General features: G+C 37.2%; 1 protein-coding gene across 1 annotated transcript in view; it reads left to right on the plus strand.

The window, feature by feature from the left end:
• Nucleotides 1–25,520, plus strand: part of MYT1L (myelin transcription factor 1-like) — a gene marked incomplete at its 3' end in the record, with an annotated part of 101,890 nt that overhangs the window by 63,604 nt on the left and 12,766 nt on the right. The window contains exons 10-13 of the mRNA XM_009084375.1: nucleotides 1,791–2,038; nucleotides 4,311–4,547; nucleotides 6,231–6,352; nucleotides 7,276–7,344. Of these exons, the coding sequence (XP_009082623.1) occupies nucleotides 1,791–2,038; nucleotides 4,311–4,547; nucleotides 6,231–6,352; nucleotides 7,276–7,344 (676 nt within the window). The remainder of the gene's footprint in view (nucleotides 1–1,790; nucleotides 2,039–4,310; nucleotides 4,548–6,230; nucleotides 6,353–7,275; nucleotides 7,345–25,520) is intronic.

Here is a 25,520-nt window from a genome sequence, read left to right on the forward strand (position 1 = left end):
CAGGATGCTTGCTGTGTTAACACAGTAAAACTGAATTATTCAATTATTTCCTTCCTTAAGTATAGGAAAATTCTTGCGTGTCTTGGAAACTGTAATAGAGTAACAATAGATAAATGCTAAATTTTTAATGACCACCACTGATTACTATATTAATAATGAAACCCTTGAGAAACAGTTCACAAATTTATTATTAGTGGATATCCTTCTAGAGTAGTGCTACTATGTGTTCAAAACAAAGAAATGTGATGAATGTTTAGCATTCACTTCACTTAAAAAAAAATCACACCCTGTGCATTATGTGGCTTTCCTGAGAAAACTCCATCTGTTATGATTTAAGTGAAACACTATTTCCTTTACAGTAAAAATAATGCTATGATTTTTTTCAGTTTTTTAGAGAAAGGAGGATGACATAAGCTCTAGCAGAGATATTTTTCTTTCAGATTCTTCTTTTTAACCCTGCCTGCCTACCAAAGCAGCCTGTGGTTCACAAATGGGCTGTGCTCATGGGAGCAGATTATTATATGTATGTCTGCTCAGACAAATACAACTGAAGAGTCTGGCATTTAAATGGAGCCCATCACAGGAGAGCTCTAGCTATGGCCTGACCCTTTTTGTATAGCTCTCTAATCAGCATGCTAGTTCGTTATTGTTGCACTGTGCTGTAAGGTATGATCTCTGCAGTATACATTTTCATCTTAAGGGGAAGTAGTCGCTGTAATATGCATGTATGTATCCTCTGACCTTGATTTTTTATTTTTTTATGAAAATACATAAACATTTAGATTTCAGAGATGAGCTCACACTTTCTTGCATTTTTTTATAAACGCTTTTAAAACAGTTCATTTGGGAAGAGGGATGGAGAAATAAGTGGGCTAATAGAACTGGTTTCCATTATTGCTATAATACCTTTGGCTGCAGAGAGTGTTACTTAGAAGCAGCAGCAGTGCTGCCTTGTATTTAGATAGGCTGGATGTGAGCATGGTCAGTGCCTTGGCTCTTCTGTGACTGGCTGGGCACTGCTGTCCTCGGTGTGAGCAGGAAGGGCTCTCTTTGGTCCCTGTTTTTAATGAAGAGTTGCAGGTGCTGGGGTTGTTTGAATGGGAGGATGTTTCACTTGTACCTGTTGCCATTTAAACAGCCACAGCTTCTGCCTTTGTGCAAGTCATGGTAAACTCACACATGACCACCACCTTTCTTCTTCCATCATGTTCCTTTGTGATGACCAGTTCCATTAAGATTTGCCTGTGGTGTAGGAGGTAAAAAGCTTTTGGGAGGCATGGGGTGTTTGAGGACATATGAGTGGCACTGTGGCCCAGAGACCAAGCTGGTCAGCCTTATCGTGGGCTTGATCTCCAGCAGCTCTGGAGAGTCTGAGCCTTAAACTAACAGTTTGCTCATGGTAATAGGAAAAGGTCCTATAGTGCTACATTGCCCCTCATTAATAAAAATCAATGAGCCAAGCAGATCGTACCTTCTGTCTGACTATATATGTGGGTTAAAGCAGTGTTTCTGTGTTTATATTGTTTTCTAAATCCAGCCTGTTTGTCAGAATGATTCATGATCATGTCATGCAGATTTTTACAGGAGGTTATTTCATACAAACTCACACATGTAGCATATAAAAGTCACAGAAATCAAGAAACACAGCCATCATTCTTATTGCAGGCTTTTTTTTTTGGCATTGGTTACTGTTCCTCATTATAAATTTCACCTCCAGCAGTTTGTTTTTCTCTTCACTTATGCAGAATGCTCCTTCTTTTGAGTCATCCTTGTCATATTTCTTCCCACAGCTAAACGCTACTGTAAGAATTCCAGTCCAACCAGCAGCACAACAAGCAGTTATGCCCCTAGCAGCAGCAGCAATATGAGTTGTGGTGGAGGCAGCAGTGCCAGCAGTACCTGCAGCAAGAGCAGCTTTGACTATACTCATGACATGGAGGCAGCGCACATGGCTGCTACTGCTATTCTGAATCTCTCCACTCGCTGCAGGGAGATGCCTCAGAACCTCTCCACTAAGCCTCAGGATCTCTGTGCAAGGGTAAAAATGAGTAATTCTGTTTGTTGATGAAGATTTCTCTTAACTGTACTTGCTCTGTGGCCCTGATAGAGAGAATAGCTTCAGTACATTTTGCTTTTTTTCCCCCTCCTCAAAATTATTGCAATCTGGTGGCTCTGTGAAAGCAGGTATGACAAGGGAAAAAAAAAGATACAAATTGCTCACAAGTATCCCAGGGAATCCTGATGGTTTTGTAAAGTGATGATACGGATAGCATGTACTCCTTCTTTTTTTAAATTTGTCTCTCACTAGTGAGCTCTATAATGATAAAAGATGTTTGGATTTCTCAAGTGGTATTAATTGCACTACTGATTTTTTTTTTGCTAAACGCAGTTTGATTCATACATTTTGTGAAAAGACCAAGATTTAACTCTGTATTTCCATTTAAAGGTCATAAATGAGACCTAAGTTTGTAAGATTTAGTACAAAAGAAATCTCTGCTACTGTGTGTTAGAATTTCTTGCCTGTCTGTGATATCACAATTCTTAAGTCACTGCATAATACATTTGAAATGAACAAGTCCTCCGGTACAGATGACTTTAAATGTGCTTAGCAGTATTGCAGGGTGTTCTGTATGTAGAGCCTCAGTATATTATAAAACAGCTATACAAATAAAAGCTTTTGTCATTAAGCTTTCTGTATTAAGAAAAAATTGTGCACTATTAACATTCATTAAATATTTACCACTAGATTTTTTTTTCATTATAAACTTTTAAATTTTGGCTCTGATAGCTGTTCAGAAATGAGTATTTAACATGCACCAGTGAACAGTACAGTGCTACCTATAGAAGACCACTAGATGGCTAAACAGACAGATGCAGTGCAGAGGAAACATTTTTATTGTGCTTATAGAGAGCTTTTGAGCTGGCAGACATGTTCTGTTCTTCTACATATAGACAAAGGTTTGCTTCCCCTTACCATGCAAAGCCCCTCAATCAGTCATAACAAACTAAACCCACAGCAGTAGGTGTTAGTAATAATTGTGATTTAAGCCAGAATGGCTGGTGACTGTTTTCAAATGCTGCTTTTTATATTAATATATTTAATACTGTTCAAGAGGGATATCTCTTTCTGGCATGTAAATAAATGCAGTTGTTCTCTATGTCAACACGATGGGAGAAGCTGGAATAAAAATCTACTGTGTCTAAACCAGAAGGGGCCTCTTACTTAATATGTCACTCTATATTGAAACTGAAGGAATGAATCTGAGAAGATAAACAAGTATTTTCTAAATTAAATTAGCAGGATAGCAGCAATTAGATATAAGCTCTGACAAAAGGCAGTAATTCAGAGAGATTTGCATTCACAGTGCAGCTCTGTTGTTGCTCAAGAGGAGAGAAAGTCACCAGACATATGAGGAGTCGGTCACATTCACATCAGTTTTTAAACCAGATTTCTCATGGAACATTTCATTTTTGGAAAGATGAAGGATTCCCTGTGGGTATTTTTATTTTATCTGTCCTTAGGTTTTTTAGTTTTGTGTTCATTTTAAGATATCTTATTTCCCTCATCTAATATAAAAGAAAATCCTTGTTTGTTTCTGCAAAAGAAATTCAGAGCCCATACTCACCCCATTTTTCACAGTACCTTAGTTGTCACAGGGATCAGTGCCCATTGTTATAAAGATAGATATATGAAATGTTAATATATGTACATGTGCAGGGAGGGAGCTGTGAAATTTGAATGCATTTCCTCATTGGCAAATGGTGTCCAAAATGACTTCTTTTGGTATCCTAACTCCCTGTTTAATTTTCTGACATTATCTATTCAAGCATTGGCTACTAATGTTAAAGAAAGAAAGAAACAAAGATTATTTGGTGCTAACTGTTTTTTGTTACTCTTATCACGCAGACAGGTGTCAGGACTGGAAACAAGAATTATGCAGATGTTACTTCATAGGTACTTACCTGTCACAGAATAAATCAAGAACATAAAGACAATGGCAAGAAAATACCTTTAGAGGGTTCTCCTTTATATTCCAGATTTTGCACCTATGTGCTGGTTGGCAGGAGGGGTACTGAAGACGCTCCCCTCTTCCCCCAAATATCAGATTAGCCATTCAGGAAGAAATCTACTTTAACAGCATTAATGTTGTGTAACAGCATCATGCTATGTGTAGGAGGGGGCTCAATGCTTACAATCTATACAGAAATGGAAAAGCATTTTATCATTCTGCTAGGCAATCAGATTGAAGAAGAGGTAGCAGTTTTGCTAGTGTGAAGCCGAATTAACAATATTTTTCTTATTTTGACAGAATCCTGATATGGAAGTCGATGAAAATGGAACATTGGATCTGAGCATGAACAAGCAGAGGCAGCGAGATGGTTGCTGTACCATTTTGACACCACTGGAGCCAATGTCCCCACAACGGCAAGCCGTGATGAATAACCGGTGTTACCAACTGAACGAGGGGGACTGCTGGGACTTGCCAGTGGACTACACTAAAATGAAGCCAAGTAGGATAGATGAAGATGATTCCAAAGAGATTAATGTATGTTTTTTTCATCTATTAGTTCTTGTTGCAGTCTAATTTTGGTAACTCATTAATTTTCTGGAATTTGGAGGGAAATAGGAAACAAAATTAATACGTGATAAAACTGGTGGTTTTCTACGAAAGGGACTTTCTGCTGGTTTATCTGTATCATGCTGGCACACATCTGATCTGTGACTAAGTTCCATAAGACAACATTTGAACCATGAATGTGAATCATGTTTTCTAACAGCAACATCTTGTTAACAAATATTTTCCAAAGTAAAGATGTTTTGCTGTATCCAGATTATGTTACTCTGTATAAGCAAGTCGACATAACTATGCAATACTGGGATAATCAGCTCTGAAGACAAGATATGCTCCTGAATTTGAAAACCATAAATGATGTGCTGAGTATTTGAAAGCATGTATTACTTAGAAATCAATTTAAACAAAAGCACAGAGTATAATGTAAGCTTTCAACTATTTCAGCTAATCTTCTAGATTAGTTAAATGCTCTTGATAGCTCTATGTGGGTAAGGGCCTGTATTAATGAAATACTTTCTTTCAAGAATTAAAGAAGGGATATTAGAAATCAGTGTTACTTTTGTATTCATAATACCAAGAGAACATCAAAACTCTTTAAACAGATGAAGCAAATAAAGAAAATATGTTAGTGAATTTATGTACCTTTTCAAAAGATTAGACAGGACACTAAGGAGGTCTGACAAGGTTCAATGCCACTGCTTTTCTTCCTCAGGTTTTAACTCTTATCTACTGTGCAGCTTAAAGTCCTGCACTCAATTCAGTTTATCTGTTTGAAGACTTCTAGGTTTATAACAATATTAGGCTAATAATTTTTGTGTAGCACATCTTTTGCCAATTTTAATTAAAATGTAAAACTATTTTCAGTAACTCTGAAATTTATAACAAAGTGACATTTTCACTAGATACACTGAATGCGTTCTAGGTTTGGTGATGCTCAGTTTTGCTATAAATTTCACTGAAGGTGACAGGAAATCTGCCGCTGTTGAGGAAATGTGAGATAAACCAGTGTTTTTTTTCAGAGCAAGCAGAACTCCCTACTTCTACTGTGGTGTTTATAGCACCATCTGCAGGAATCGCTGAATCCCTGCATTCAGCCACTGCATTCCTGGAATAGATGGGTTTGAATTTCTGAATACATCAGTAAAGTTAATTGCAAATTATATCATTCTGTTTTGCCAGACAGATCCATTGAGGTTTGTGCCAGATTGAGATGCTGTGTGTAAATGTTAAGATTTCTCCTCTTTAATCTTTGAGATGTTCTAAATCCTAAAACAATGTTATTTAAGATGGCTTTTTGATGCATAAGATGCTGCATATAGTCATCTTTTTTTGCCTTTCCTCTGTTTTGCAGTGACTTTAGGGGAAAAAACCTGATTGTTTTAGAGCAAAATAATTTTACAGCTGTAAAGCTGGGGTTTGTCCTTTTTTTTTTTTTCTTTAAATAAACTATTTATTTCACATATTGTAAAGTCTTCATCAAAATATTCAACTATAATTCAAGAGTTTAATAGCTGAAAGAATATAAGGTAAATTCATTAATTTTCTCTGGCAGAATAGAGTAAGAAGGAGATACCATCTGATGACTCCACTTTGCATTATTTTATGTAAGTTGTAACCTCATCTAGCTGAAATTAATGTGCATATATTTGCCTGTAGCCAGAAGATTTGGATCCTTTCCAAGAGGCACTGGAAGAAAGAAGGTATCCTGGTGAAGTTACAATCCCAAGTCCTAAACCCAAATACCCTCAATGCAAAGAGAGCAAAAAGGATTTAATAACGTAAGCATAATGTGAGGTGAAATTATTTTTCTCCTTTTAACCTTTTCTCTCTTTGTCTTTTTTTAAACCAACGAATACATATACGCCTTGCAGTATGAGCATGCAACATTTGCAGCATATAAATGTTTCAAACTGCCAGTTAAGTAAAGTGATAAGCTAACGTGTATTTGCTTGTTCTTAATGATGCTATATTGTATTGAGACGCCATTTTCATTTAAACCTGTTCATTTTGCAGCTTTTCGATTAGGATGCTTAAAACCCCTTGCAGTCATTGCAGCTAAACTGGAAACAATGAAACTTTTAAAAGTTTTTTTTTAAACATACTTACTATTTTGGCTGTTTTTGTTTTTGTTTGGTGGCAGATGTCCAACACCAGGGTGTGATGGGAGTGGTCATGTGACTGGTAATTACGCCTCACATAGAAGGTGTGACTTCATTTTTTTCATGGTGGATTCTGTCTTTTCAATTTATTGTTTTCAGCTTACCTCAACAATGCTGTCAAAGTAAAACGTTGAACTATGTGTTAACCCTTTGAGTAATATATGTTGATCTTAAAAGCATGCTAATTTGTGTGTTGTATAAACGTCTTTTATTTTCAAATAGATTACTAAAATTTCCAAAGTATTCTTAAGCATTTAAGTAGTTAACCCAGGAATCTCAAATATTTTTTGTTATATTTTTCTAGTTCATAGAGAAACAAACAAACAAACAAGAACATTTACAGTATGTAATTTTGGAAGTAATGTTGATAACTAAATATATTCAGAGGGTTAACTATATTACAAAATTCAATATTACAGCACTTGCCCCATCGCTTTTCTGCATTACAAACTTTTACTTTTTAATTTTTATGTTGTGTTTGTTTGGGAGTGTTCAGTTAATGAGAAGATTAACATACTTGTATGTCCTGCCATGTCTTACAGTTTGTCTGGGTGTCCCTTGGCTGACAAAAGCATTCGAAGTATGCTGGCCACAAGCTCACAAGAACTCAAGTAAGATATAAAGAACAAATATTTTCTTTATAAATATTTATTTGACTGCAAATTGTGTATAGTTCTATCAGAAATTACAAACGCTGTCTGGAGAGCTGCTGCAGAAGGGGCCGATCCTGCTTGGAACATGCATTGAAATCTCTAGGAATTCCATACAGGCAGCTCTATACATAAGTCTGTTGACATAGTATTTCCTTTTGTGTGTTCATTAGGTGATAGGGATGGACAGAAGTCAGAACTGGAATTTCATCTGAATGCTTGAATTCCTATTTAATTTTTTTCTGAACTTTGAGTTTGCTAGTTAGAACAGAAAAGTCTCATACAATTAGACTGATGAAACACTTCTGATTACACAAGCAATAAAGTGCTGTAGTTTCTTATAGAATGGAGGGAAGAGAAAACAATTTGTTTTTCTCAAATGTTTGCATAATTTTCCCTAGGTTCGTATCACTGTTATCAGCCTAATGCATTTTCTCATTTGACTATGTTTTTTAGTGTTTAGTTAGTTATTCTCCTACTTAAAATGAATTCTTTACAATTCCTTTCAGTTCTTTGGAGTAACAGTTGTGAACAATGAACATTAGGGAATCGTGAGACTTAGCTTTCCTCTGTCTTCCTGCACCATATGCTCTACTGCAACTCTCTGTGTGGAAGAACTATAGCATTTGTTAGCACTATGAGATAGTGATGCTCCTCGGTTGGTACTTGGCTAACATGGAAAGATGTTCACAAGAAATGAGGAAAAAGTTCATAGGGAAAGTATGAATGGATAGCTTATGTTGCTGTGCTAAGCAGTATTCTATCCTTACAATACATGAGTGCCCTAAAGAGCATTTCTTGAGTTCAGTACATACCCTGATTTAAAAAAACAAACTCTGATGTAAACCACAGGAAAAATAAGAAAGCGAGCATGAGAAAACTGCTGAAGTAAGATTCCTCTCTAGTCTTAGCTACTCTAGTCACTAGAGGTAAACAATAGGTGCAAAATTTACAGTTTATTTCCAACACAGCTAAAAATAATGCTTTGAAACTATTAGTTTAGGTCATGCTGGTATATGCTGCCAGAAGACTATGTGATATGTAAAAGGGGATGTACATGAGATCAGGGAAAACATGTAAGTATAAGCAGAAAAAGACATGCATACTCCAGAGAAACTCAGATTTGGGCGTGGATTTTGGGGTTGGGATGGGTCAAGTGGCAGAAGTTCAAGGAAATGTAAATGCATAAGTGAAACACAGCCAAGATTCTTAGGGCAGCATGAATAGTATTTTAAGTTTCTGCTTATCTTAGGAAGGTGTTTCTGAATTGCCCCATCTCCTCTGCCTTTCTCAAATATCTGCAGTCTGGCCTACCTAGCAGAGATCAGGAATAAATAAAAAAAATCAGTGAAGACTCCTCTTCTGTCTCATGCCATTCTCTCTACCTATTTCCAGTTTTGCCTAAGCAAAGAGAACAAGATTAAGTTGAAGTTCTATTTTAGTATTTATTATTTATTAGCCTTTAGCATAAATTATTAACTTAGCAGTTATCATTATGCCTACTGAACACATAAAATCCCATTAAGTTAGAAAACACCAGAATTTTAAGCAGGCTTACTTAACTCTGTTCTCTTTTGCATTTGCATTATATGGCAAGTCTTCATTTTCTGATCATCTATTTTTCCACAGGATAACAAAGTAAATCATTGCACAGAGCAGACAGTAATCATTGCATAAGCAACTAATGAATTTCTTCTTTTCCTCATTATCTCATGTGAGGCCCTGTCTGTGATTCACTACAGTTTTCTCAAACTGCACTCTGAAGATGTGACTACTAATTTGCTCACACATTTGTGACTACCATTGCATCTGAGTGTTTCCAATTAATTTATCTCAGTTATAAAGGAATTAATTTATTTTCACATGCAATTATACTCTGAAGTTGGTCAGGGCTGGTATTATATCCATTTTAAAGCCATAAAAATTAGGCATATAACTTTGATAGCTCAGTTTGATACTTTTAGGACTCAATTTGTCAGTTCTTCACATTGTAGAGAACTGTATAGGTTCAAAGCCAAGTACCCTGGAATTTCCTTGGCATTGTGAGAAGTCAGCAGATCTATATGATGAGTAATTTGTGAAAACAGATGAACTCTGCAGAAAAAGCAGGACCAGAGTCCAGTGCTCCAGTACAGCCAGGCTGTCCTTTCTCCTCCCCTGAGACTCTGATCAGCCCATTCACTCTGTCCTGTTTTTCCTCATTTTTTCCACATTGTTCCCTGTCTCTAGCTCCTTGTCTGATCAGCCCATCTCCTGCCTCCATAACATTTATATTTTTATTGTCTTCTGTCTCTACATCCTGCAGAGTTGGTACAGAGACAGAAATAAAGCATCTTTGCATTTCTCACATATATTTGAAAGCAGGGAAGTAGGAGTCTTATGGATGGCAGGATCCTCTATACAGCTCTCATTTATGCTCTTGTTCTCTGGAAGAAGATGTGATCATGTAAATGTATCGCATATGCACAAAGCAGCTGAACCAAAGCTACATAAGCAAATTCGACTTGGAAATTTCTAAACTGTGAAGTACTTAGTTTACATCTATTTCTATGTGTGAGGTCTGGGAGGATAATTTCCTTGTTTCTAAAAAGAGAAGCTGAAAAGCAGCAGAAATTCCATAATATGGGATATTACTGGCTCTCTGTCAGGTCACCAGCCACCATGGGAACTTTTGATACCTGCTATATAGGTCACCTGGACTGCTGTCACAGCAAACAGCAGTAGAAGGTTTAGTGCTCTGCATGGACTGGCACCAGGAGGAGGTGAGGAACATTGCTGGTGTGTTTCATACATATTTGCTGACAGCAGAAGAGCAGTAAGAATCACTAACCTTGGTTCCTGCCAAGCTTCAGGCTGTAGGGGGAAACGCATACGCATTTTTTGCCTATATCCCAAGCTGAGATCCCTTCTGTCCTGTCCCTACCAATCTGTACTGTTCTCATCTCTTCTTCATCTTTTATTCCTTGTTCAGATTTTCAATGGAGTTGTTTCCAGTCCTCCACAAATATTTAAACCTCTGTAAAATTTCTGGCAAATACTTGTTTAATGAGTGGGATGCAGAGAACAATTGATAGTGCTGTGGAAGAACTGATAATGCAGCATAGGGGTCGTATTTCTGGACTGCATAGTTTCGAAGGAATTAAAACCTTTGTGGTATTGCCATGTACAAAATATCACCTATGTGCTGGTAAAGCCTTTATATCACATTTTGCCAATACATGATCTCCTTTTGTGTACTGTACAACATATACAAGTAAGGTATAATGCAACTTCCTAACTGGAGTTTTGCTGACATTCTGATTCTTTTTGTGCCCCAACTGAAATAGCAGACACTTCAAATAATATTAATTAATAATATCAGGTAATATTCATAATTTTTAATATTATCAATATATTTGATTAATAATCAAAATAAAATAAAAATTCGAAAAAGTTAGAGAAAAGTTTATTTTCCTTAACAGTAATACTTACTGTATTGCCTTTTGTTAGTTGTGTCTCCAGGATTCCATCACTCACTCCATTTTTTCCTGGCTCTCAGCATAATAATATTGCAGCCTTCAATTAAATTGTTCCAGGGTCATCATAATTACCCCTTACCACCCATGCTTCTCATCTGTATGGGTTCTTGCTCAGGCTTACCATGCAGGTTGTATGATTTTCCACTTTCACCCAAAGCTCAAGTGGAAATACCAGTCTTTGTGCATAGTTTATTGGCAGACCAAAGCAGTTACACAGCCTGGTCAGCGATCTCCAAATAACAGAAAAATTTCTTCTGCTTTAATTCTCAGTTACTGATGCTGAGGGGGAAAAAAAAAAAAAAGGGTCAACAGCTCTAAGCCCTTCTGAGGAAATGAATATCTGGCAAAGATCCAAATATTTCCAGTATTAAGATTTTGGTTGTGAAAAGCAACTAATTTTTAAAGGACCTAGGGACACTATATTGATGAGTAAACGTAACTATGATGGGAAAGCAATTAACAGCCCACCCAGTGATAGCCACTAATATTAAAATATTCATAAGTTAAATCCAGTTTAATCTTACCTAGAGGCTTTTTCTTATCAGCTTTCTTTGTTTTTTCCTTACCATAGCAGGTTTTTCTAACAGTTACAATTACTTCAAAACTGTAATCCCATTGTGGAATTATAAATACTATTAAAAAAGCAACATTTTGAAGCACTTTAAATCTCATTCAAAATAAAATTGGGAAGAAAAAACAACCCAAGGCTAAAATTAATTATTGTTTTGAAAAGGCTGCATTTTGATCATCAGTAAGTCAATCCCAGCCAAAATGCAGCATACTGACTGAGGACATTTTCACTTGGTGACCTATCAATGTGAGTACCAGAGAACCCACATATCAGAGGCCCACAGAAAACTACAACCTTAGTACTACTTAGTGCTACTTTGATGTAAAAATAATCACACTTTTTCAAAGAGCATAGGTAACTTAAGTGTTAACTTGGTCTGCCATAGAACTGACTATCACATTGTCAACATTTACCCTTGTTCCTTTGGGTCAGTTGTTTTTTGTTTTAAAAAAAATCTCATTAGTGCTTATATTAAAGAATCTGAACCTCAGAAAGATTTGCAGTTCAACCAGGTACCTACAAGTTTGGATACTTCTCGGGTGCTATTGTAATATTCCTAGTCCTTCAGTCCCAAAGCACCAGTGTGGATTTTGCATGTCATTGTTTTCTCTGGTGGATGTCTTTTGGTATTCCCCTATGGCACTTATAGGGAGGAGTAGTCTCCTTTCCTTCAGAACAATGAAACCTGAGAGCTTTTATTTTCCACATCTCTTCTTAACTCAAAGTGACGAGCTCAGTCTATTTTTGCATATTCTGTAGAATGAAGTAAGAGTTGGAATTTCTGTGCCTCCATCTTTTTTCCATGTCACTCTGCCTTAACTTCCATATTCTTGGTGATCATTTTCAACTCTTTCTCATAACTTCCTTTCATCCTTGTCTCCCTGCTTCCAGATGTGCCATCCTAGCAGTGTTCAGGTGGCAAAGTGAGCTTCTCTGAGGCTCTCTCTGTTAACCATAATTCTTCTAGGAAAAACAACTCCATGCAGTACAGTTCTTCTCTGTATAGAAAGGATATCCTTAGCTCATACTTCTAGGGAAAGTCTTCCATATTACTCTTATCTCTGTTACTCACCTTTTATTGCAATTTGCTTAGTAAGAACTGGGAAGAAGGGATATCCTCTCAGCAGTGGAGAGGCTTGTGTTGTTGTTAGTCTGATGATATATAAAATAAAATATTGCTGGAAAAAAAGTAGTATTTTCCTCCTTGCTTTAGTCATCTGTCAAAAAATAAGCCTTTGCCAAATACAAATTTAAAATGCTGAAACAAAACCTAATAGCATATGTTAGTAAAACACCATAGAAACATTTCCCTCTTTAAATAGGTAATCAGATTATTCTTGGACATCAATCAGTACCTATACTCTTCTCTCCCAATATACAGTCACTTTATATACTCAGACCAGTTATTTCTGCAGAAATCTGTTCAGCTGCTGAAGTGATTTCTCTGCCTATATCCTGTGTTTGCTGTCTGAGGTGTTTCTGATATTCTGTTCCTGGGTGTACATTTGTTGCTTCATCTGCACAGGAGTATTATCCTTTGCCTAGCCCAGCCTTGCCTTGCCTTGCCTTGCCTCCGTTTCCCTTTCCTCCCTTTCCCTTCCTGCTAATTTCTCCCTGCTGAGATTACATCTGTCCTCCTATAAGAATACAGCAAGACTGAGATCCATTGTATAGTTTTTCACTCCCTTTTATCATAGGAAATTACTCTCTGTTGCAAGAGAAATAACCATTTCCATTCTTATTATCACTTTTTTACCCCTGTTGTTTATGTCCTCTTTTTTTTTCTACATGGGAAACTTAATAGAAGTTGTCATTACAGTTTTTCTTGAATACTGAGGTTGTTGAACATAGTAAGTAATCTTGTGTTATGTTGAAATACTCCTTTGATGCTAAGTATGTATCCTTTGAATCTGCAGACACTTTTTGAAATTTCTTGATGCTTTAGCTAACTTTTGGATAGAAAATGTGATTTCAAGGACCAGATGTGATGTATTTGGAGAAATGTTAAAAGTTACTAGAGTGAGCGATTTGTAAATGATAGTGTTTTATTAAGTTATCTGCAATGTTGTGGTAAAACAAACTGAACAAACTGTAGTTTTTAATGTGTTCTTGAATTGCAAGTTAGTGTGCAAGTCTAATTTAAATTACTAAAAGCAAAACCAAGGAACATAGATCCCCAATATTAGTTCACCTATAAGGAATAATCTTTCCCATTTTGTTCAACTAGACCCTTGGGCCAAGTGAAATTAGGAATCTCATGTGGTTTCAGTAGGTTTTTTTTGCATTTTTGTTTCCTGTATTTATTGCAGATTTCCACTTGGATACCTTATCTTTGATGGCAGCATGCATGCCTGGCCAGAACAGAACACCTTGGGCTCTGTTCCTGCACTTCTCAATACTCAAATGGGCACTGTAGGTTATACCTAGCATTTCCAACCTCATGTTGTGTGGTGTTATGATAATGTCCTTTGTATAGAAACCCATCATCTGCAGCAACCTCATCTCTGTAGTCGCAATAAGTTTTACATATGGAAGTGGCTGGGCTTTTCCTCTGTTAGAATAACTCATTCAGACTCTGGTAAGGTTGAGTCATTCCATTTTTCTCACTTAAGTTTGTCAACTTTTGTCTCCAAAATGGAAAACACTTGAGTTTTGTTTACATAAGACCCTTCATTGTTGTTTTCATTACTGAGGGATAGTCTTAACAGCATGTACTGTCTAAAAAAGCTCCTTAAAAGCCATCTACATAACAGTATTTCTGATGCTGTCAAATGTTCCATGCAGGCACAAAGTTGTTTGCATGAAGCACCTTGCAGAATCAGGGCCTTAGTAAGTTGTCAATACTATGAAATGCTCTGAAATAGGATGCTTTGTTTGCACAGTGGTATCTACAACAGCCAAGTAGTTTGTGGCCTCTTTCTTTATGTACTTGATTATTTCAAACAAAAGATACCCATAGCTGTACATTTTTACTGTTTGGATTTCAATCAGTATTGAAAACAATTTGCCACTCAGTTATCACCCAAAATAGTCTCAATTCAGATGAACATTCACTGAATTAAAGTAATTTTTTGAAAGCAACCTTTATGACTTAAGAGTCTAAAGTTTGGTTTTTCAAAGGAATGTAAGTGCTGGGTATCCACATCCCTGCAACTTCTATATGCCTAACTTTGAAAGTGGAATTCAGTGTCTGCAATAACAACTTAGGCAGTTTTGAAGATACGATTCTTAGTTCCTAGCTCTTCACTAATCACCAAATATTTCACTGTGAATGCTTATTTGACAGTTTATTTTAATTTTCAAAACTTTTTTCTTGTCAGTCATTCCAGTGCCATTTTATGCAGTTTCTAAGCAACTATACCAAGAGGAGCACTTAATTGTGATTAATTATCAGTGAATTTGTTTAGCTATGTTAATCTGCCCAATGAATCTCTCTAAGGCCTTCTTGTCTTGGAGTTTTTCCATTTGTACAGTTGCCTCTGTCTTCCTTGGTCATACTTCTTTGTCATTGAACGTGTCCTACATAATTAATCTCATTCAGCCTGGCATTTGCTTGTAATCAATTCAAGGGTCTTTTCTTTGGCACAATTTGGTTATTGTGCGAATTCCCATTGTGATGTTGGTCATTTTTGCTTCAAATCAACAGATCATAACCAATTACTCATTCCATCCAGATCTGCAAAGATCTGCAACATGATGCTGTGGTATATCCCAAGTGCTGAGGCGATCCCCATGGGAAGTTGCGTAAACTATACAGTTGCTAAAAGAGGAATTAAAAATGCAGTGTTTTATACTTTCTGTGTTTGGTCAGACTTGCCAAAACCTTTTAACATATAACCCAAAATAAAAGTAATTTTGTCACTTGAAGTCCTAACCATGAATGTCCGGATCCTCAGTTGGTGTAAATTAGCATAGCTCTGTTGCCTTCAGTGGAGTTACGCTAAGATACAACAGTGATGATCTGGACAGATGCCCTCAGCTGCTCTCTTGGGTTAGCATTCATGTTTGATTGCCTTATTTAAATCTTTTGAAGTTACAAAATTCTTTGCATTGTTTGATTTCTTAGAATGGCCAATTGCTAACTTGATTATATGGTGTCTGTATCTGCACAGTAACATCTGATTTTGCCATGCAGTTAAGTTCATCCCTTTACTTTTACCTCAGTGCTATTGGGACTTTATGTGGCACACATTTTTTGCAGCACTGCAGTATCTATATCAGTGTTTTATATCTCTAAAATATCCCATATACCTCATAAACACCTCATCATAATCTTCTTTTACAATATTTTCGTATGCCCAGTAAGTGGAATTTACGTTTGCTCATCTGCATGTAAAAACTGCTCTTCTACCCTAACACACACAGAATTTCCACTGCTTCAAAGTCTACTGATTTCTCTCCTTCCACAGATAACGACACTGTGCTCTTTCAGCATGGGCTCTTTTGGTGTACACTGTGTGAAACAGCCTTAGATTTTGAGGAGTACTTTAACACTGGCCATCATTAATTATTTTTATATGCTTGGCTGTGCTTACACTGCACTCAACTCCAGGAGTATATGTTTTGTGTAATAAAAAGGAGGCAGAGGTCTGAGGTAGAAGATTGTTGCTGTTGTTAGCTTTTATTTGTCAGGCTGTGGTAAGAAGGAACAAAAGACAGACCCTTGGAAAAAAAGATTAAATCTAAACAAATTATATTTAAGATGCAGTTTCCAGAATTACACTATTTACATAGTTTCATTCAAAAGATGAGCTGTAACATAGTCAGTCAGAGTGATACTTAAAATGCCATCTTCAGGCTTCAGAGTTAACAGTACACTGAAATGGATGGGAGTCTAGTTTCCAAATTTTCAGACTGCAGATTAATGGGGACATCTTTATGAAAGCATGGGATCAGATTAAAAGAGCTATAAATATAATTTATGCAAAAGAGACTAGATACTGAAGAACTTTCCTTCTCTATTAAATAGGAAAGGATTCAAAACACACAGATGCAGTTTATAAGAAAACCAAGCCACAGACATTCTTTTCTTTTTTGCAGGTAGAGAACTGTTTTTTGCTGGCCAGTCAGTCTGGCACTTTTCTTGAATGCATAATGCACAAAAAAAATGTATTCTAAAGAAGACTTACAAAATCACAACTTACTCGTTTTGCCTGTAAAACTATGAGCTTAGGGATTTTTTGTTTCTTGTATAAACTAATGATAGCTAAAAGAAATAAAATGATCCTGCATTAAACACAGTCTACTGAAAGCTGCAAGTAAAAAACATATAAACTGGTTTTGACTCTATGATCTGAATCTATAATTCAGCCATGAATTAGACATGATGTCAGACAATAGGTATGAAATTTTTTTTGCAATCTTTGCTACTTCTTACAAATGTTTGTATATTTTTCTTATACATACCAGAGTTTTTCTTTAAAGGGTAGTGAATTCAGTAACTGCTGGGCATTTAAGAAATAAATTTTAATTTAAAAGCTGTAAATGTTGGTTATGCTGGACACTGCAGAGATAAATCACTAGTTTTGTTTCCCATGAATAAGAGTTACAAACAAATTACAGAAAAAAAACCCCACAGGGAAATCATAAAAATTCCTATGAAAAGAACTGAATAAATTTTTTAAAATGATAGATTATAGGTTTCTCCTCAAGGCTTCTCCAGGAACCATTGTAGGTGGTGATTTGTTTTCCTCTGATGCACTAATCAAGAAACATCTATCAGGAAAGCGTAAGTATTTTCTATAAGTATAGGTATAATGGAGGAGGGGCAAGGGTCTTGCTTTTGACACGTTTTGTGACTTCAGAAAAAAATTTTCTTTACTTTTTTAAGCAAGTAATATTTAATCCTCAACACTCCCATTCACAGAAAAAGTCCTTCAAAGGTTCTAATTCTTTACTGAGACCCAATCCAAAGTCATAGAATGTTAGAATCACAGAAAGGTTTGGGTTGGAAAGGACCTTAAAGACCATCTAGTTTCAACCCCTTTGCCATGCACAGGGACACTTTCCACTAGATCAGGTTGCTCAGGGTCCCCTCCAGCCTTCAACCCTTTCAGGGATGGGACATCCACAGCTTCTCTGGGCACATATATGGATGGAAAACCTCCCACTGTCTTTAGATGGCTTTGGATCCAATAATAAGTTTTTTTACTGTGAAAACCTGTCCCTGAGCAGCACGTTTTTAATGGAGTGAGAACAATGTTACAAGGCCAAGTTCCATGCAGAGTTTGCACTTCTTATACCTGAAAAAAAGCAGTTTCAGGTTGATACTGTCATGGAGACTGCTATTATTGCTTGTTTTAGAAGAAAATAGTATTTTCTAAATTTAGTTAGGCAATGCAATAAACCTCTGTAAATTAAAAATTATTAATATTGAATGCATATGAAAAGTAATTTTCTACCAAGTTTGTGTGCAAAATTTGTATCCAGGATACTATGTTTAACAACAGTTTACCTAATTTTAATTCCATTTTGCAAATTTTGGTTTTAACCATACTGAACCCAGAATAAATGCCTCTCATTCATAAATGGTAATAAATAAACACACCAGGACCATGTCTCCAATTTTTGCAAAAAATGTGTTTTATAACTTCATATAAATAATCTTCTTATATAATCAAAAGCATCTAAAAATAATTTTATTCCATCTTGAAGTTTAAAAGCCACTATTTCAAGATAGTGGGATTTATTTTTTTCTAAGGCTAAAAAGAACCTTTTTTGCCTTTCATGTCAATGAAGACACTTTCCATTCAAAGGTAAAGAAGATGTTTATCAAAAGGGTATTTTTTCATATAAATTTCCCTCACCCTAAAAAACAAGAAATTTGCAGTTTCTAAAGACACTGCCAAGAGATTACATTCTGTGCCAGAGAGACAGTTGACAACAATGAATACTGGGAAGTGGTAATCTATGGCACACTTCTCTGTAAGATACAGTTTGCTGGGTAACTTGTTCCACAGTATTCAGCTGACCTTCCTGTGATGCTATATTCATCTTGAAATTAGTGGTTTTCCTATGGCTGAAATGTGTGCTGAGTGGAATTATGCCTATCTCTACCTCATATCAGAAGGTTAATACGATGCTCCTTCCTTGTCATCTATAGCTGAGGGTGAGCTATTCCTCTGAGCTAATCAAAACAGAGAATTTGTGTTGCAGCTATGTTCCTGCTCCATGTAGTATTCTTCCAAATCCTTGTCAGGGGGCATTTAATTATGAAGAATGTTTGTAGGGGTGGTGATTCCAAAAAAAAATATTTTAGCAGAATTTGAATAGAAGATGTAAACATTCACTCTGAAAATAGGATGTTATGGTTATTCTTCACCAGCCTTGAAAGAGAAAAATATTAATCAAAGTTTTAAGAAGATCTCTATCAGCACTAACCAAGTCAATTAGAAATAAGAGTAAGGAGTAGTAAATAGATGATCAGGGTTATTTGGCTATAAGCACACTACACAGGAAGTAGTTTTGGAAAAGGAGTGCATAGCGGGAAACCTTCTTGTAAAAATTATGTAAGGCAAAGTTAGCCTCTTTCTCAGGGCTGCTTTTCTAATTCTGCAGTGCGTTGGAGCTCTGAGCCCTAAGGTACAATAGACCATGAGCATTTTCTCTCTCTGCCTGCATTCCCCAATATGAGCAAACTGTTTCTGGATGAGCGAGCTGTTCTCTGCACGGCAGTGTGCAGCCATACAGTGCCATTGTTGTGCTCAGCCCTTTATCCCTGGTTGTAACCTCCAAACTCCCTGGCATTCTTACAGCTGTTTAGGAAACTATTTCTGCAGCTATTAGACTGCAAAATTAAGTAGCCCTTTCATGAGTTGTGTACAGTATAAACCAAGCTTGCGCTGCCTTACCATATGGGAGTTGTGGAAGGGGAAATTGTACAAAGTCTGGACTTCTACCTTTGTTAACTTTAAGGAGAAAGTAAGGTGAGCCAAAGTAAGAAAAGACACCAGAGCATATCCCGTGACAATAAAAAGCACATTTCATTCTCAAGTGCTCTACTTAATGATGTCTTGGAAGATCCTTATGAAGCTGGAATTATTACTTAAGTGCTGTTCAATACAGTCTCAGATTCCAACAGAAAAAAAGAATAGTTTAGCTTGGAACAGTTTTAACGGTCTTGTCAGAACTTCCTGCCCTCACTGAAGGGTTGTCTCCTTTGTTCACATAATGTGCAAACTGCCTCATGCAGTCTGACAGGTGAGGGTAAAATGACACCAATTTGAGGTTATTGAATACTGTACTAAAAGCTCTGTTGTTTGTTTTACTGCTACCCTGACAGCTGCAACATCCTTTCAGGGGGGACAGGAAATTCAAAAGCAGAGGCAGATGGATGCCTAGAGTAAAAACTGGGAGTATTATCTCAGGTACACAGTCCCTCTCACTGATCAGTATGCTTGGTGTGACCTACTTCATGTACCTCACTGAGAATTTCTGAGCATTCATTCTGCATGCCAAGACTTCAAAATCATGATTTTCAATTGTTAAAAATAATACATACAAAGAAGTACACAAAGATTTTGAATATATACAACTATAGTGATAAATTGTCTGATGGTTGAACTTGAACTATCCAGAAGGGACTGAAATCAAGTGGAATGATAGCGTATTATCGTTCTGGAATAAAGCCTGTAACGAGAGGCTGCATCTGTGCTGCCGACAGGAGGTCAAACAGTGTGTGCTCTGATACAGCTTTTAAGATGCATTACAGAATTACAAAATCATGTAGCCAGGGATATACAAATGTTACCGAGTCCAGCCTCCTGCTCAGAGCAAGTCCAGTGGAACAGGTTGCTCAGGACCTTGTTCAGTCAAGTATCTCTAAGGTTAGAGTTCCCACAACCTGATCCAGTCCTTGACCAGAGGGATGATAATTTTTTTTTCATTTATAATAAATTGGCTTTCCCATGCTAAGCCTTGCCCCCTTACTGTCCCTCCTTCAGCTGTGTAGCTCTGAGAACTTTCATTATGCCTTCACCACAGCATTCTTTTAGGTGTCTGTAGGCAGCAATAAGATTTCTTTCACTTTTCTTCGTAAGAATGAACAAGCTAGCTCTCTCAGCCTTGGATTTTGAGTGCTCCAGGCCCATAACCATCCAGCCATGTCTTGCAGGAATACAAACTTGCAGCTTAGTGTTTATGGTTCTGGGAGTGCAGGGAAGAACACAAAAAACATTGTACTTCCCTAAGTGTTACTTCATTACATCTGATTTGTGTGCCCAGTGTCTACCATCTCAGTGTACCCTGAGGCAGTAGGATGGAGTATTTGTAGGGGTGGGCATAGCTTGCAGACAGGTTCATAACTAGACTCTCACTAGGGATTTTTCCTGTAAGTATGGATGAAGTCATGCTTAACATTGCATGCCTGAGGTAAATTAGGACTCAACAGTGAGATTATACTTAAAAGTCAGTGTAGGTAGAGCATGAATCTTAAGTCAATCACATGAAAAATTAGAGCAAGTCTGAGAAGGTTTCAAAAATTAGTATAAAGTCATACGGAAAATCACTAGCAAAACTGGTTTTCCCTTAGCTACACTGTTCATTAGCCTTCTTACTAGACCAGACTGCCTCTCACAGTCTGATATAATTCACACTCAGTATTTTCACATTTCCTCAGTTAGGCTTCTGACAAATGTTTTTAGGCCTAGAGGGAAAAAGCTGCTTGTTTTCATGAAACGAAAACTGGAGGATTTTACTCTTTTGCTGTAGACTCTTCACCCCCAAAATAGAAGTAGTATCTCTGCTTTATCTGTCTGAGAAAGCAAAACCTTTGAGAGTTTATTCCCTTTATCAACATGTTAACCTGTCTCTGTTACTGGATGGCATGTGTTTTCAGATAGAAACACATAGATGCACAGGAGATGTAAAAGTCTATCCGATACAAAGAACTTCAGGCTACAATAGCACTTCTCAACATTGCCAGTGAGCACAGTGTGTATGGAGCAAAACATACCTCTCAGCTTTAAGATGCTTTGAAATAGAAGAGTAAGAAGCTGTTAATAGTGAAGAAATTTCCAGCCCATTTGGATTTTCTGTCATTTGGATTATTTTTATGGGCTCGAGGATTTTTTTATTTGCAAACCTCTAAGCCATCATGATGCCTATGATATATTTCCTAGATAACTCACAGGTGTTTACAATCCTATTCATTTATGGCTTTGCCACAATGCTAGGCTGAGAGTACTCTCATTGGAGGCAGGACTCCTGCTTCTTTCTTAATTATATAGAGCTGGAAATATTTTGTAGGCTTGGTCTTTCATGCCAACATTAGATATGCTATTTTGAAAGAGGATATATAAATTGGACTTTCTTCATGCTCTTTTTGTCTCCATCCTTCCCACTCATGCTTTTCTTTCCCCCTACATTTGATCCAACTGTCTCCTGTGATCTAGAATACTTCTCTTGATTAAGTGTTTGTGCATGCGCAAGTTGAACAGTTCTGTTGAAACAAGAAACAGATGAACAGAATAGCTAAGGAATGGCTAATGCTGGCATGTGCCTAATCTCTCCCCAACAACTTTCTTGGATTTTTAAGGACACAGACTACATGAAAGCTGTTAATTATTTTTCCTTTTAGTAATCCTAATATGATAGTTTTTCTCAGCATTTCTTGAGGAGATGCTGACATTTTTGAGAATTCCAGATTCACAGATTTGAAGTCATTCCAAACCTCCAGGAAACTCACCAGAAGTGACAGATTCAAGGTCATACTGCTGTGCCCACCAGACCCTTTGGTAATTGCTTCACCTAGGAAAAGATAAATTAAGTACAAAAGAGCACAGCATAGGAGAAGCAGTAGCATCGAGACGGTAATTGAAGAATTACGCTAGTGATAATTTTATGGTGTTCAAGGCAACCAGGAGGTTACTGACCATAATGTACACATCTTACCAAGTTAAAAATCCCCTGCCTAAATTGAGCATTTTCAAAGTATTCATCATTTGGCCTAATTATAATTTAATTTTGAGCTAAAATTTACATTTACATCATAAACAGAAAAATTAAGTGAAGTCATATGAGCTTTTGAAGATACCTTTTAAGGTGAGGAATACCAAAATTCTATACCCATGCTACTGTCTTCAAGTGCTTCTCTTAGACCTATTGTTACATAGAGAAACCATGTAACTGGCTGTTCTGCAAACCCAGACCAGTCTTGGTGTGCAGTGACTGAGTGGCAGATACTCTTGAGAGGCTTAGTGGTTCCTATATTAATAGACCAACCAGGAATAGGACATTCTTATTCAGAAAAAATGTGTCTACCCAAATTTACTAAAAAAAAGCAGCCCATGTGATTTGGGGGTTTTTCTTGAGCACAGGCTTCCAGCAGTGCTATTAGGAGACAGAATTTGCATGACTTTGTTCCTAATTGTAGGGCATGTTCTCTTAAGGCTATCTTGTCCTGCATTTTTCTCTGTGCCTCAATCATTTTATGTTATTTCTTCACATAAAAATGGAGCCTCTTTCCAAAGGCTGAGCTGTTTGGAAATGAACATTTGAGTTTGCATATGTTGGAACTGATTCATCCCTGGTGCCAGGAAATGCTCTCTGCTGCAGAGAGGGGATCTGCAGCTGGCCGGTGCTGCCTCCAAGGCAGGCGATGCTGGCAGGAGAGAAAGCGTGGGCAAGGTGCCCAGGGAGACAACTGATTCACAGCTTCCCCCTGGCAGCTTCTGAGCATGGAGCACCCCCTGGGTAGTGCACAGAAGCTATTTCACATTAGGCACATACCCTGCCTTTGGCAACTGGCATGTAAGGCGGTATGTGCTGGTGCTAGATGTGAGAACAGTGGGCAGCACATCATGGCACTTGCTGCTGGGAAGTCCTGACTGCTAGCAGAACAGGCAGCATGCAGAGGTGGTAACTGAAGGCACAGAAATATTTTTTCTAAAGCAGTATAATTAATTTAAACACATCATGTGTATCTGTGCATTCAAGTCCACAGCAATATTTTAAATGCCAGCAAGACGCATTTTAGACTGCTTATAGGAAAATGGATTTCAGTGTAATTGAAAAACATATCATGTCCTTTCTCCCCCCACACAGTTCAAAAAATGCAGGAATCCAGTGCAGGTAATAATAGCAACTAAGGACAGGAAAATTGTACATGCAGAAAGTTAGGGAATTAATTAAATTTTACCTGCGGAGAAGAGTATACAGCCAGCCATCCCCAGTTCAGAACCACACAATTGCTGGGGATTTCTAGAGGCAAAGAGAGAGAGATAGAGCAATCTCTCCACAGAGACAGAAGAAGCTGAAGTTACTCCATGAAGTCTCTGAGCCAAAATTATTTTAGTCTCATGCCTGGCCTAGCTCCATAGACCTGGCATCATTCCCTCATGGATAGAAAGACTGTACAGTGAAAGTGGCAACAACAAATCCTTTCATTCTACACTTCTTTCCAATCTGCAATCTGCACTTCTCCCAGTGTCTTCTGAGAGGGCTCAGTAGTACCCCTCCAGGACAGATCCTTGGCTGGATCCTCTAATCTCCTGCCCATTCCTACTGGAACTGCATTGAATCCAATGCCACAAAGCAACTGACAAGACAGAAAAATACTTTTCTAAATTCACCCATTTGCCCGTCCACCCCAGTTTTTTGATTTTGCTAGGTTTGTTATTTCCTGAAACCCTCTTCCTTTATATCTGCTGTGGGTTTGAGTTTTAAATTTTCCTATTGCCTCAAATGAGGCCTGTTGTGTCAGTATCATTCTGCTAAGTAAGAAGTGTTAGCAGTATTTTACATATGAAAAAGTAATATTTAACACTTTTCCTAAAACTAAATTTATGTGATCAAATACTCCTAGTTAAAATGAATGCATGGAAATAATTAACATATTAATCTAAATTTAACCTTTTTTAAAAATTATTTTTGGCTTACAAAGCATCTTTATGAACTTTCAATATATTTAAGGGTCTGACTTCACATGCTTTTGTGAGTATATTTGTGAGGATTTGGACATAAGTTTAGCCTTGAACATGAAACTATAGATACAGGATCTACCTAAATACTCAGTTTCTGCATACCTGTCCCACAGAGTTTATATTGCTTCTTGAACCAATTCAAATGAGCTCTGAATGCAGTTTTCAGAAGTGCCCAGTGCTATCCTGGTTCTGCTCCTCTTGAAGCCAGTGGTAAGGCCACAAGAACTTTAATGAAAGTAAAAGGGTGCAATATATTTAAAATTACTCATTGAGTCTTGCCAGCCAAGAAATTCTGTGTTAAATTTCACAACACACAGTGCTTTCTCCCTTGACACAAGGATGCAATGTATACCCAGTCATCTCAGCAATGTGAGAGGACCACAAGCAATGCATAGTGCAGGAATGATAAAATCAGCTGGGAGAAAAGAGCAGGAGGACAAGAAGGGTGATGAAAGAAAAGATAATGGAAAAAAAACAACAAAGAGGAGGCAAGAAGAAAGAACTGTCAACTTCAAGGTTATTAGAGATCATGAAAGGAGGAAGGGATGAGGGAGGATCAGACATTGAAGACATCAGCCAAAGGGCACAGTGAAAAAAAAAATGAAGAAAAAGGGAGGGAGAAAAAAATTTAAAAGTGACAAAAAGAGACAATGAGGAAGAAAAGGGATCTGGAAAAGGAAGGAGTAGAATGTGGAAGAGTAATGCTGGAGAGGAATATCGATGAAAAACAAACCATGGAGCAAAAGCAAGTGAAGGTTCTTGCTTTACTGCAGGAAAAGGATAACAGATTGAAAATAGGGTGAAAGAGGCACCAGGAAAGAAAATGGAAGAAGTAAATTAGAGTGAAGAAGTATGTAGATGTAGAGCTCCACTGAGGGAAATTAAGGGAAAATAAATCCATCCTAACAAAACAGTTTTTCATTGCAAATTCATAGATAGATTGTGTAGGTAGAAGGTTTTTGTCTGGGCATCAAAAGAAAGTATCATCACAGAAATTCAGAAATCAAATGCTATGGTAAAAAATAGACAATAAAAGACAATGGGGTCAAAGTAGAAAATCAACTGTGTTCCTACTGGATTTAGAACAGGCAACAGCTTTTCTGTGTCTCCATGAGGAAAAGGTTCAGC

Source organism: Acanthisitta chloris, unplaced genomic scaffold (genome assembly GCF_000695815.1).
Source record: "Acanthisitta chloris isolate BGI_N310 unplaced genomic scaffold, ASM69581v1 scaffold6291, whole genome shotgun sequence".
NCBI lineage: Eukaryota > Metazoa > Chordata > Aves > Passeriformes > Acanthisittidae > Acanthisitta > Acanthisitta chloris.